Source organism: Falco biarmicus, chromosome 4, assembly GCF_023638135.1.
Source record: "Falco biarmicus isolate bFalBia1 chromosome 4, bFalBia1.pri, whole genome shotgun sequence".
Lineage (NCBI taxonomy): Eukaryota > Metazoa > Chordata > Aves > Falconiformes > Falconidae > Falco > Falco biarmicus.
Window position 1 is genome coordinate 102,580,495 of NC_079291.1, and position 13,419 is coordinate 102,593,913.

General features: G+C 51.0%; 1 protein-coding gene across 3 annotated transcripts in view; it reads right to left on the bottom strand.

The window, feature by feature from the left end:
* FLNB (filamin B) overlaps window positions 1–8,250 on the bottom strand; it is a 73,618-nt gene extending 65,368 nt beyond the window's left edge. Inside the window, exon 1 of one of the 3 annotated variants that reach the window (XM_056336959.1) lies at window positions 7,719–8,250. In XM_056336959.1, coding sequence (XP_056192934.1) covers window positions 7,719–8,067 — 349 coding nt within the window. In that variant the 5' untranslated portion in view covers window positions 8,068–8,250. The remainder of the gene's footprint in view (window positions 1–7,718) is intronic. The other 2 variants (XM_056336960.1, XM_056336958.1) reach the window with 2 other exon arrangements.
* Window positions 8,251–13,419: the final 5,169 nt, after the last annotated feature.

Below are 13,419 nucleotides of genomic sequence, written 5' to 3' on the forward strand. Positions count from 1 at the left end.
CACACCATCCCCAGGCCAGCGGGAAGGCGCCTCCACCGCTTCCACCTACCGCTCCGCAGCAGCAGAGGTGCTGCGGCCAGAGGCACAGAGGGCCTGTGGCCAGTGCTGCAATGCTCCCACTCCACTCAGGCTTCGGGAAGACAGCGAGTGCTTCCCCAGCAGCGTGGCAAGAGCAGAGGCTTGCTCAGCACAGCACCCATGCCATGCGGGCACCGGCTGCAGCAATGCACTGCCTGCTAGCGTGCTCCTTGGGCGACACCAGGACATGCTGTTGCAACAGCCCTTGCCCAATTTCTCCCTCACTGCAGGGAGGCTGGGTGCCAGGATGGCAGTGTCTGCGCCCACCTCGCTCTCAAAGGACCCCGTGTTTGGAGCTGTGCTGCCACAAAGCCTGGCCAGCTCATGCTGGAATAATGCAGAGCTCTGACAAATAAATGCGTCATGATTTACGGCATGCCCTGAAGCAAGGGAGAAGGAGCCACGGCCCATGATGTCACTGTAGCTCACGTGCATTTTTGTGCTATTACTGGGAAAGTCAGCAGGAGAGTTCATGCAACCTGCTGCTGCTGTTAGATGAAAACAGCTTGTCCCTTTGCAAGAAAGATCCCAGCCTGGATGTTCAAAGCTCTGCCAGTACCACCTTACCAGCCTGATCAATAAAACTTGCTATATTTCAGTGACCCAGAGAAAACAGCTCTGCAATATAAGCTGAATTTATGTTTTAAAGTTGGAGATGTCCTTCAGTATTTATTGGCTCCTTCCCTAGATTAGCTGTCTGCTTCTGTGAGTTGTAATGAACAGCAGAGGACCATCACCTATCTGACTCAGAGGAAACATCTCATTAGCAACCAGACAGTGCAGCTGTATGTGTGGCCACTGGGTTTATTAGAGCCATGGCTGCTTTCTTCCAAGGGCAGCATCAACAGGGGGTCCAAACAACCCCAACCCATCACACCAGAAGAGACAGGATTCAGCTGCTTCATCCTCCGCCCACCCCCACGCAGCTCCAGGGCAGTGTCTGCTGTGTTACTCAGCACAAGGGAGGACATGCAAGGCAACCCTTGCTTCCCCAGGAACTTAGTCAAAGCTTCTTTTGAAGTGGCCTAGCTTGTTTTCACTAACACCAAAAAAAAAAAATCCAGTTTATTCTTGCTAGTATTGCAGTTGCCATGTACTAGCACAGCAGGAACCAGACACTGCATACATCTCACTATGGATGTTAGAGACTTCAACTGCTTACAGCAGAACGGTGTTTACACAAGGAATTGCTGTCCATTAGCTGAACCCAAAGCCCACCACAGCAGATAATCCTCATTATGATGTACCAGATATGATGTAGGCATCTCCAGAACTCAAGGTTAGTTGCATGAGGGACAGAAAGCTGAGGAAGGCTCAGACAGGTTAGAGGCCATGTCAGAGCCCAGAGAAACATCTGGTTATGGTACAACACACACTCACTGCAAGGCTTTCAAGTACAGGAACTAGGATTTATCTCCTAATGACGACCTAGAAGAAAGTGTCTGTCTTTCCTGTTAGATTAGAGTACTGGTCCTTCCTCAGGAGGAACACAGATAGGCAGGAGTGTGAGCTACAGAAACTTTTGCCTGGTGGTGGTTAAAAAAATAAATATCTGTACCAAGACCCCAGAAGCAAGACACAGGGAGAAAACCCTCACTTCAGCTTCAGTTAATTAACTCAAATCCACAGGGCAGAGCTTGCTTAGCCCATTGAAGAGAGAACCTCAGACCTCGGTTGACTCAACTCTGAACCTGAGGTCAGGTTCCCAGGAAGAGCCAGGGCAGTTCTGCTCACCCCACCCAGGCAGCGGCTGCAAGAAGGGTGGGTGAGTACCCACCTCTACCACACGCTCGTACTAGAGCTTTCAAGAAAATATACGTTAGCAGCTAGCACAGGTTTCAGACTCAGTATTTTCATGAAAACCGCTACTCGTATTTCTCCAAACACAATGTGAAGACACTCATCCGTTCCCACCACCACCATCAGCATGAATTCAGCCTGCAACAAACAGCCCTGTGAGCAGTGCCATACAGTGAAGGCTGTAGCAAAGACTGCTCAAATCTCCTTAAGAGGTTGGGCAGTGTCTTCCCTTAGCCTTCTCTATTTTTTTTTTTTACTTCCACCAACAGTTAACACAGCATTTCACTCCTCCAGCAGACACACTTGGAACATCTGATTCTGTTTTTCCTGCCAAGTCCAAGCAGATTGCAGCAACACATCCTCACCTGCTTCCACCAACCATGCATGCCCATCACTACCTTGGCACACCTGTGTGGAGAAGACTCCCCCGCTCCATGGATGGGTGCTCTGGAACAGGAACCACTGTACTAGCAGAGTGCACACACAAAAAGCAAGAAAAATCTCACAGGAACCTACAGCTTTCTCTACAGAAAGCGTGGCTACCTCACCCAGAGCCAAAAATCAGGTTTGATGCTTTGTAAGCAACAGCTGCTGGGACCGGCTCTTCAGGCACAGTGGTACCAAGCCCTAGCAGAGCCAAACTCCAGGTCGCTGAGCTTTGCATTGCCATTACTGTAACGCCTTATGGATCAGGTGTCATCTCTGTGAGCTGTGCACCACACACCAGGCAGTAAAGGAAGACACAGGTCCACAGGCAGGTCCACCTGATGCTGGTGGCAGAGACCAGGTGAGTGTCAGTACAGCAGAGGTCTGCTCACACCAGCATCACCTGCAACACACCATTTCACTCTGGTGTGCAGCCACAGCATGTATCAGCGGTCTGAACTTGGCAGGCCCTTGTTCAGGTCCCAGACTAACTGCACATCAAAGTGTTTCTGAGGGGCAGAGAGAAAATTCCTCTGCAGCCTGGGAGATTCAGAGATCATTGTTTTACTTCCCATCGCTTGGAGCGGACACCGAACAATACTGGCAGTGCAGAAGCATGGCCACACACAAGGCTAACCACGTTCTTAGATTACAGTTGTAGGCTAGGAAAGGAGTTATCGTGACCCATTTTGATTTAAACATTCCCATGTAAGTCAATACATGACTGGCATTAGAATATGGAGCAGTTAAGACTTCAGTCCTTCTTGAATAGCTGGCATAGCATTCAGCGCCTTAAATGAAAAAGCTGTTTAGCACATTAGTCTAACTGGTCCCAAGTAATTTTACTGAAGTTTGATCACTTTACAAGTTTCCGCTCATATGTAAAAGAATGCAAGAGCAGTCTGTGTAAGCTACCTTAAAGTTTCCTATAACTTGGAGCAAATAGCTCATGCAAAGCCACGCTTTCAGACCAGCAGTCGAGCTATTGAAACAGAGGAGACCAACCACCCTCAGAAACTGAAGCCACCTCCAGCCGTCAGGCCCACAGCCACTCTATCAAAAATAATCTTTGAGGGGAAGGATTAAGTGTCACATTTCCAAGAAGCAGAAACCTGCTTCCAAGACACACTGGATATTTTCCAGAAAACAGCCTCCAGGGAAGTCACAGGTAAGTGGCAGACAAAATGCAAGTGTATTTTGACTACCTTCTTATGATGTGTTAACAGCACCTGAAGTGAGACAGTGAAAGACCCTAACTGTATACAGGCTGAAAATACATTTCCCTTTTTTCAGTTTTCATGCACCTAGCTCTAGGCATTACAGGACAATACACTTACCAAGCTTTAGAATATACGACTTCTCCTCAAAAATATTAAGATTTGTTTTGTCACCCCTCAGTACATCAACAGCCTAGAGAAGAAAGTTGGTTTTCAGCTGTTTTCTTAAGAAGAGACTCCACAAGGTACTCGGACTCACAGGTCAAGATACTTTCATCTTGACAGCATGCTAGAGGTCTGCTCTACAGAGCACACTGGATGCATCAAGTACTTGGTCATTAACCAAAAACCACCTGATACACAAGTTAGGTTCGGTCAGAAAGAAACAGCCCTTCCAGAAGCACTCCTGCAGCTGGGACATCCCAAGACCACCAAAGTCTCCATGAGGCAAGTACCAATAGATCATGATTATAATCCCACCCTCTCCTCACCCATCTCCCTCCAGGCACTGCAGGATGACTCAGGACCACCACCAAGACAAACCAGCTGCCCCTGCCTATCCATTTACCTGCATCATCACTTGATGTCCTGCAGCTGCGAGGCAAGCCAGATCAGCTCCCTTACCTGGTAGAGAAGCCATGTGTTTTTCAGTTTGATCAATCAGACTGCAGCAGTGTAAGACAGCAGTTTTACCAAACAAGCCAGCCAGCACTCATCCTGCCTCTGCCAGCAACACAGAGCTACTGGGCGAGCAGCAGCCACAAGGACACTGCCAACAGGCACCGAACAGCACCAGAGTGTGCACCAGGGTCTGCTGGCTGCAGCCTCCAGTGCAACTTGGCAGTTCACAGCCCAAAACCACCTGCCAAGCTTCAGACACTGAACTCTGTTTCTAAGCTAAATCAGTTGACTCCGATTGCCCGGTATCACAGTTTCGAGGGACAAGCTCAGTGCCAAGCTAGCTTCAACCCCCCCCCCCCCTTCCCTGCCACTTGCTACAGCTTTTACCAAGGGGCAGTGTGGCTCCTGTACAAAGTAATCTGCAGAGTCAATCAGCTTCTTTGGCCAAGAGCAAAGCCCTTGTGCTCTGCATTCCTGGCATCCTACTCCCCAGTGCCTGTCACACCAGATGCCACTCAGCACCCAGGAATCTGCAATTATCTCAGTCTAGCAGACAAAAAAAAAAAAAAAAAAAAAGAGCTAGACTTAACACTTGTTAACACTTGAGTAGCACAGCAGTCACCTGGTGCTGAGTAGAAAACTCCACGAAGTCACCTGTCCTCACAGCGGCTTTTTCAGAGCTTTACATCCCATCTTTGCTGGATGGCAAAAAGCACCTATGTACTTTACAGTTGTTTTTACATTAGACCACACGTGCGGTTAAATCTGCACTGAAGCGGAGGCACTCCATACTTATAAGAAAAGCATCCTGAACTATCAAGAGACTGAGCAGAGACTCAAGAAGGGGCAACAGCAGCAGGAGAGGCAGGACTCCTAACTGTGCATCCAGAAGGGGTTGTGGCCAAACACTATAAATTTAACTGATTTCTCTGTGCACAGGCAGACTTCTTTTAAATGCACAAAATGGAATGCCAAAAGCTTGCTACTGAAAAAGTTTGAGTGTGGCTGTAGTATAGCAGCAGTAGCTGAGCCGTAATACACAGCTTCCAAAATGTTCCTGGAAGTTAAATAATAACTGGAACAGGCCCTGCATCCACTTCGCAGAGGTCTGATGGCATCATTAATGCCAGAAATCCAGCAGCCACAGCTGTCAGGTTTTCCCTGCTGATTTGGGTCAGGGCTGGCCCTAAACACACCAGGCCCTAAAGACCAAGCTGGTCATAAAAGTTCTCCACCTAAAAGCCTTTGCTGGTACATAGCTCCAGGCCCCGTCACAGCCCTGGTTTTGCTCAGCAACACAAAAGAGGAGAGTACAAGCTAGAAACAAAAAGCAAGCCCTAAGTTCTTCAGAACCTGCAGGGAAAAAGGCGGCAGGGACAGGCAGCGACCCCAGCCAACGCCGCACCCGCGGAGAGGTGGCACGCGCCTCAGCCTCTTCAACAAAGCAGAGCACCAAGGCTCGCTTTGAACATCTTTTTTGGAAAGCAAGTTGAGGCTGCTTTTTCAGGAGCCGCTCCCTTTATCCAGGACCATACAGTAGGGCTCCTGTGTTACTGCTTGGCTCCAGCTCTGGTGGCACAGCACAGATAGAGCTGTATACCCCCACACACAGAGGTCGAGACAATGGCAAAGGCACTAGCAACCCTAGTCATTCTGTTCTCCCAAAGCTTCAACTACATGTTTCTTGTTTCGGGGTTTTTTTTTTATTTACTTTAACAGCCAACACAACGCAAGTAAACTGCAAAACAGTTAGACACATCTTAAATGTTTATGGCCACACTGCAGCTCAGCCTCATCCTGCAAGGCAGCTGTGCTGCTGCTGCTGCAGCATTTTAGGAAGGAAGTCGCTGGAAGCCAGGCCTGACTGCACGAAGCTTGATCTCCCAAACCCACAGGCTAGTGGGAAAGCAGCTGGAGCAGCAACGTTTTTCTAGGGCAAACAATGCAACAGGAAGGGAGCACTGGCCTGGTGTTAGCGCTGCGGCTGCTAAGGAGCTATTCCAGTGGCTGAAACAGAAAGGTGAGCTCTGGTGTTAGCAAAAGCAAGCTCAGCCCAGGAGTCAGCAGCTGCAACTTGAACCCCACTGTGTGCAAAGGGAATGCAACTCTAAGTAAATAATTAGCACCAGCTCCATTGCCAGCTGCAAGTACATTAGCTATTTTGCCCTAGGAGGATAATCAGCCATTCCGGACCCAGCAGTCCCCATTTGTCCAAAGCTGCTTTTACACATTAGTAGAGAGGTACTACAGCATACCCACTACACCATGCAGCCACAGGTCTCCAGAGAGGGCCCCCCCAAACCAGAGAAGTTTGTTATTTTCTTGCTATTGCAGCTGAAGCCTCTAAAGGGAAATAGCTTTCACCCTGGCCAGGAGTTTCAGACAACTGGGTAGAGCTGCTCTCACCCAAATTCAGCTGTGCAATTCATCCAGGCCAGAGTCATCAGTAGGCAGTAATTAGAGTTATCTGGCAACACGCTAGAAAAGGCATTCACATTCCTTCCCAGAGATCTCTCAGGCATTTGAACTACTGCTTTACAGACTGTATTGTGGCCACACCTGAGCTATTCCCCAAATGGTCACCACAGGCATTCCTGAGGGATCATCTGCAATTTGACATGCATGCCAACAGCTTTAGTTTCCCGAGCAGACCACCAGTTATCCAGCAATTGCACCCTCCAGTACAGTATGGAGAGTCAAAGCCAGCACCAGCCAGGCTGGGCATTAGCTTAAACCACACATCTCCTGGAGTTAGCAGCAGCCCTTGTATGTTTTCTACCCATGCCTTACCACAGCAGGAAGATTAAAAGAGAAAGCACAAGCCTGTTCAAAAGCTCCAACTGCACTTAGGCAAGCATCCATGCCCATCTGAACACTGGCATCACATACTGGGCCCTGGCGAGGAGGAAAAGTCTCCTTGCACCACGGATGGCTGCAGCTGCCTCCCCACAGCCCACCCACCGCCCCAGAGCTGGGCTCAGCACCTCGCCAGAGCCCAGGCACCCCTGGCCAGACATGGGCTAGGGCAAGCACTGGCCCGGCTGCATCTCCTGCTGGGGCTACTGAAGGGCTCAGCTCCTGGGGAAACTGGGGGCTCAGGGACAGAACACGCTCTGGCACTGGGTTCCCCAAGGGAAAGCCCTGACAGCAAAGCATCACCTGTGAGAGAGTGACTAGGAGAGCAGCTGAGGGGGACAGGAAGGCACTGCCAACCGGGCTGTGGGACAGCCCCACTGCACACACAGCTTTACACCACCACGCTGGCCCTGAGGAGAAGGGGCGGCAGCGCTCCAGCACCACGCTGCACCCCCAAAGCCTCTCCTTGAAGGGAAGGGGCGGCAGCGCTCCCTCGGCTGCCGAGACCGGTGCCCCGGGGGCAGCACCCCGCGGCTGCCCTGCGAGGCAGAGGGCCGGCGCAGGAAAAAGAAAACACACGATAAAACGGGGGACACACACACACACCCCCCCCAAAAAAACCCACCACAACAACAAAACCCCCCATACCAACAAAAAACAAAACAAGCAAAAAACACCAACAACATAAACCGACAACGCACCCGCAGGGGATGCACTCACCGATGGAGACCAGCTTGATGCTCTCCCGCTCCAGGAACTCGAGGGCCACCGAGACGTTCTCCAGCTGCATCTGGCGGAAGGTGGGCCGCTGGTGGTACTTGCGGTACATGCGCTTCTGGCTGAGCACCTCCAGGAGGGCGATGAGGCGCAGCCCATCGCTCAGGTCGTGCTGCAGGTTGCCGATGCGCTTGTTGACGCAGCGCAAGTGCTCGTTGCACCAGCGGGTGAAGGTGTTCTGCTGGATCCGCTTCCAGGGCGCGTCCTCCGCCAGGTCCTTCTCGGTGGCCGGCATCTCGCCGTCGGGATCCGCCGCTCTGCGCCCGCCCTGGCCCCGCGCCTGCGTGCTCATGGCGCGGCCCCGCTCCGCCTCCGCCGCCTCCTCCTCAGCCCGCTCCGCCCGCTGCCCGCCCGCGCCTGCGGGGAGGGACGCGGCGCTCAGCGGCCGCACGGCTCCTGCGCCCGGTTCCCCCCGCCGCCGGCCCGGCCCGGCCCGCCCCGCGCTGCTCCCCAGCTCTGCACGGCCCCCGCCGCCGCCCGGCTTTATCCGCGGGGAGCGGCAACGCCCTGGGCCGCCCCAGCCTCCCGCCGGGCCGGCCCACGGGGGGTGCGCGGCGCCCGGGAGCGCGCACGGCCTCCCCCGCCCCGGGGCCCCGCCGAGCCGGCCCTCACCTGCCCGCGGCGCCTGGCGGGGCGGGGGGCGCTCCCGTGGCACTGCCGCCCGGCGGGAGAGCAGCTCACCCGGCGCCGCTGCGTGGGGGGCATCGCACCCTGCGTGGGCCGCGGCGCGACCCCCCGGCGCCGGTGCGCGGCCGGCCCTTGTGCCGCAGACACCGCTGAAATTCGCAGAGCCCCCGTCCCGCTTACGCGCCCCCCCCCCCCCCCCAATCCCCCCCCAACGGTGCCGCCACCGGCAGAGCCCCAGCGCCCGGGCCGGAGGACGCTGCAGCCCCCGGTGCACGGCCAGCCCGGCGGGGGGGCAGAGGTGCGGCACCCTGCGGGGGGGGCACCCTCTGCCTGATACTCGGGGGTTCATCAGCCACTGAAAGAAAACAGAAACTGCAAAAAGCAGCCAGGTGAGGCTGGGGTCCTCGGGGGCGCCTCGCCTCCCTCGCTTCTGTAGCGGGTTTCCAGGCATGCCGCTCCGTGCCCGCAGCCCAGACGGTGACTTGCCACTGACTCACCTGGCGACAGCAGAGTCAGCAGAACCAGCCCATCGGCAGTTGCTGCGTGCTGACGCTCTGCAGGCTGCCCAGACGCCTCGTGACACCGAGGGGTCAGTGAAAGCTGCGGTGAGGTGTCCCTGCGTGTCCCTGCCCCGAGGGAAGCCAGTGCCCACCCGCCCTCCCCTCGGGCGCTGATCTCCCGCACACTTACGGTCTTGGCTTTGCTACCAGGAGCTGCTCCACCAACTTCAAGCGAAGCGTACACGTTCGTATCTATTTACATCAAGGTTGCCACGCTGAAAGATGGAGGAGTCTGCCTGAGAAAACAAATCCATTAAAACACAGTCGATAAAGTCTAATCTAATTAAACGACAAAATTTCTCCGCTGAAATTAGAAATCAGTTTTCTAATTAATTTCTTTCAAGGGTTTTATTTGAATGCCTTTACCTGGCACTGGGATTTTTCTCCAGCGACCTAACAGCTCCTTCCCCAGGCTATCTTGAGTTATATTAGAAACATTTGTTCACAAGAAAATAAGAAAGAAGCAAAGATGAAGGTGAGGTAAAGTGGGAGTTACACCTAAACTTCCATTGCTCCCCAACCAGCGTCACCTCCTGTTTCAAAACCATCAAAGAAATCAGACACATTTACTACACTGAAACAACAAGGTGTATCCCATGGTACAGCAGCCAGTGCCCTTTCCTCAAATTATTGACCCAAGCAGCAAGAAGGATCCAAATAAAAACTGAATTTAACTGAAGGCTTTTATTTCTAGAGCAAAACCAGCCACAGGCTGTAGAGGTGCCCCAGCAGGGCAGGTCACGGCTTCACAGCAGCTCCCTGCTATTCCAGCCCAGGGGAAAGCAGGCTGGAAATATGGGGCTCAGCCTTTTTTCAAGGGCTTTTCTCCCATCATCCTATACTCCATCTTTTAATAGATGCTAATTGCTTATTGACTTTTGCCTGGGTTGGGACTCCTTCACAATCATTCCACCTGGATTAGCTGATCACTTGTAAAATTCTAATTTCAGTTCCTTTCCACTCCCGCACCTAGTGAGGCACACTCTATTGAATATCGTTTTGTGCCTACACTACGCTGAAAGTTGAAGCTTCAGCCACTTTTTTCTGTAGCAAAAGAGGTGAACAAAAATTAAACAGGAAAAAGGCAGAATCAGTATCAGGACCTTAATTTTTACCTTAAATATTTAGCTAAAATTTTCAATAAAGGTAATTTTTTCCATAGATCCAGCAAAGATAATTTTTATCCCAATGATGTATTATGCAATGACATGCTCTGCACACATGAGGACAGAGGTTTCTTCGAGTGGTTTTGCACCACGTCATCTATCCATGCATCCATCCATCCATCCATCCACGCATCCGTCCATCCATCCATCCAGCTCTCCCTCCCTCCCACCAGAAGCACTGAGGCATGAAACCAGATGTGAAGTGCTCAGCAAACTGCTGGCGCAGAGATGTAAGCCCGGCTCACACTGTCAGCCTTGGGAGAAGGGCAGCAGCACAGTCGGGGCTGTTGCTGCTTGGGACGGTGCAGGGTCAGCGGGATGCTGGTGGTCTGGATGCAGCAGCCCATGTCACAGCTGCCCTTCCCTGCACATCACAGGGCTTTTGAACAGAATTTGGCCTTTTGCATCCTCATTGCTTTCACGATTATTGGGAAACAAAGACTGCTTTATGGGAAGAGAATGAAAAAAAAAAGCAAAATAATTTCTGTTCTGAGGAACAGATCTTGTTTCCTTCCTTCCCATTCACAGATGGCCCTCCCAGCCGTGATCTGAGCAACATTTCTGGGCAGTGGGAGCAGGAGCAGCCCCTGCTTGCACCCCATCGCCTGCACGGGTGTTTGAGCTCAGGAGAGGCACGTGTCTGGGAGCTGCCTGGCCGCAAGTGTGACACCTGGCTGTGGCACTGACTGCTGCACTGGGCACCTCCACTGGCATCAAGGCCTTGTCCTCTACTGATGAGAGCGTCACCCTGCGCTGCTCTGTGGTGGGATTCTTCTTGAGGTCATGTTTGGTCTGAGAAACTGGATTTCCTTTTAAAATGAAGTTGGAAGACACTTTAACACAAGTGAACATGTGTGTCAAGTTTTGTCAAGAGGCTGAGTAGGAAAACCAAGCTAACCCATGAATCTGTACTTGCTGGAAGAGCATCTTGGTACTGTGTATTATTACAAATGCATTAATGCATGCCTTGCAGGAATACCTTATGTCTATATTTATATGGGTAGATGTTTGTGTGGATATATGTATATATGCAAAGAAGGAGGGAGATTTCAACACTGCGCTCTGGGACAGATACTTTTTTCTTTTGATTTGTCCTGTATGATGAGGATCTTTCCATTCCGGCTCTTCCTTTGCTCACTAGATGCAGATATAAGGAAGGAAGGACACTGCCATTGTTTTTTTGGTTCTCTTTAAGCAGTTGCAAAAACACAGCACTGAATTTTTTCCACTGCTTTACAAATATTCTTCTTCCTCTATGATAATTCACTGCAAGGCTGGACTTAAAAAGACCCTGCTTGTTCATCAGCAGAGATCTTCCACTGCTACATACTTACTGTTTTATCATAGAACAGCTCAGAATATTTTGCATTTGAAAACCCAGCCTGTGTAAATGGATGAACTGTAAGGGCATTGGGTTTCTCTATTTTTAGCAAAAAGATACTGAAGAATGTCTCTCAGACCAGAATATGGCATTAGGTTCTGTGAATGTACAGGGAGTTGCAGTTGCTTTGTAGGCAGGAATAAAAAACCTAGGAGCATAGTTTAAAGTGTAAAGGTAAATAAAAATTGGCTGGCCTTTACAGGTCTGCTGCTGCTCTTGCTGGGATCAGTGATAATCCTTAAGGAAATTTAATCTCAGCGCAGATTATTTATCGCATCTTTAGGGGGCCTGGAAGGGTATCGTGGGACTCCCTTTATTTTTATTTATAAAATAAACTCCTGTTTAATTTTTTTGGAGCATCCTAATAGCAGGGGGAAATACCAGCTCTGACCTCTGGCTGTTTTGTTCAGGAAAGGTCTGTCTAAGCCTGGCTTACAAAAGCAGAAGGGTGTGGGGAGTGGTGGCGCGAGCCCTCGCTGACATCAGGGGACAGGCAGCGCATGACGGGGTGACTAATGAAGTCTGAGGTCTGCTTCAGGGTAATCAACTTTATCACGGTCTCATGTGATGATATGTTCTTGGATTCCTCTGAATCATGGGCTATGAGAGATCCCAGCCATTCGGGACACTGTACGTGCTCTCTGCTTGACGTATTATTCAGCAACAGCATGCTTTGATCATAAGAGGACAATAATCAGAGTTAATATCAAATATTAATCCAACCTCTGCACAGCTTGCTTAGAGCACTAATCGGCCCTGGCTGAGCGTTCAGGGCTGAGTCTTCGCAGGTGGAAGGGTTTTTCTCCACTGCTGCCAGATCACAGTTCACTTACCACCTCTCTGAGGATCTGCACAACTAGAAACATCATCTTTTAAAGGTTTCAGTGGTGCTGCTCATACACGAGAAGCACTGGGGGGGTTCCCCACACTATAACTAATACCGCTCAAATGACTTTGAAGACACCTCAGCAGAAACGTGTGGTGAAAAGCCAGCAAGAGGCTTCCATCCTTTCCAAAGGCTTCTGTCACAGCCACAGCACCCTAAAGATTTGCACCCCGGGGCTGTCAAAGATGGGGAGCTGTCAGAGCAGTGGCTCGGAAAAGGAATAACTGGACCATAGGCTATAGCACCTGGGTAGCTTTAGAAATCTATCAGGAGATTTTAAGTATTTTTGAGTTTTTGGCATGTAATAGCCTTATCCACACACAAGACAGCATTGTGCGTTGCAGCAAAAGCCAGTGCAACAAATACCATAAAACAAATTACAGCACCTTCAAAACACCGTGCAGATGCTAACCCTTGCAGTGCTGCAGGGAGACTCCTCCACTAATCCACTATGTGACGTTAAAGGTAGAGAAGCTGGGGCTGAACGTAGCTAAAGGTTTGGTTTTTCAGAAGCTGCAGTCACGGTAACTTGATGGGGTTTCATGACTAAGTGCCCATGCATGGCATTGCCACGCTGCCGGCAGCACCCCTCCTGGCTCGGCAGTCACAGCCAGGTCCCTGGGAGCAGCACCCAGCCTCCCGCGTCAAAGGTTTCCAGACCGCACATTTTCTTCACCCGGCACACTATTTACTGGGGTTTAAAAGACAATAGAAGTGTTTCTTTTTGATTGATGAAGTAGTCATTAAGCCTCTCCTTTCGTTACCACGATCTCTACCAAGTGAAGCAAAACCGAGACAAGTTGTTCAGTTGTTCAAGTCAAAGCATGAATTAAAGGGATTGCGTCATGGGTTGCATTTTCCTTATTCAGCAGCTCTATGGAAGGCAAAGAAGTTCTGCATTATACAAATATTGGCTAGGACATTTGATACAACTTGTTCTGAGTTTTTTCCGTCTTCTTTTTCCTCCGACATCTGTTATCCAGGGAAGACAGCAATATGAGAGCACGCAGCAGCAGTTCAGTCC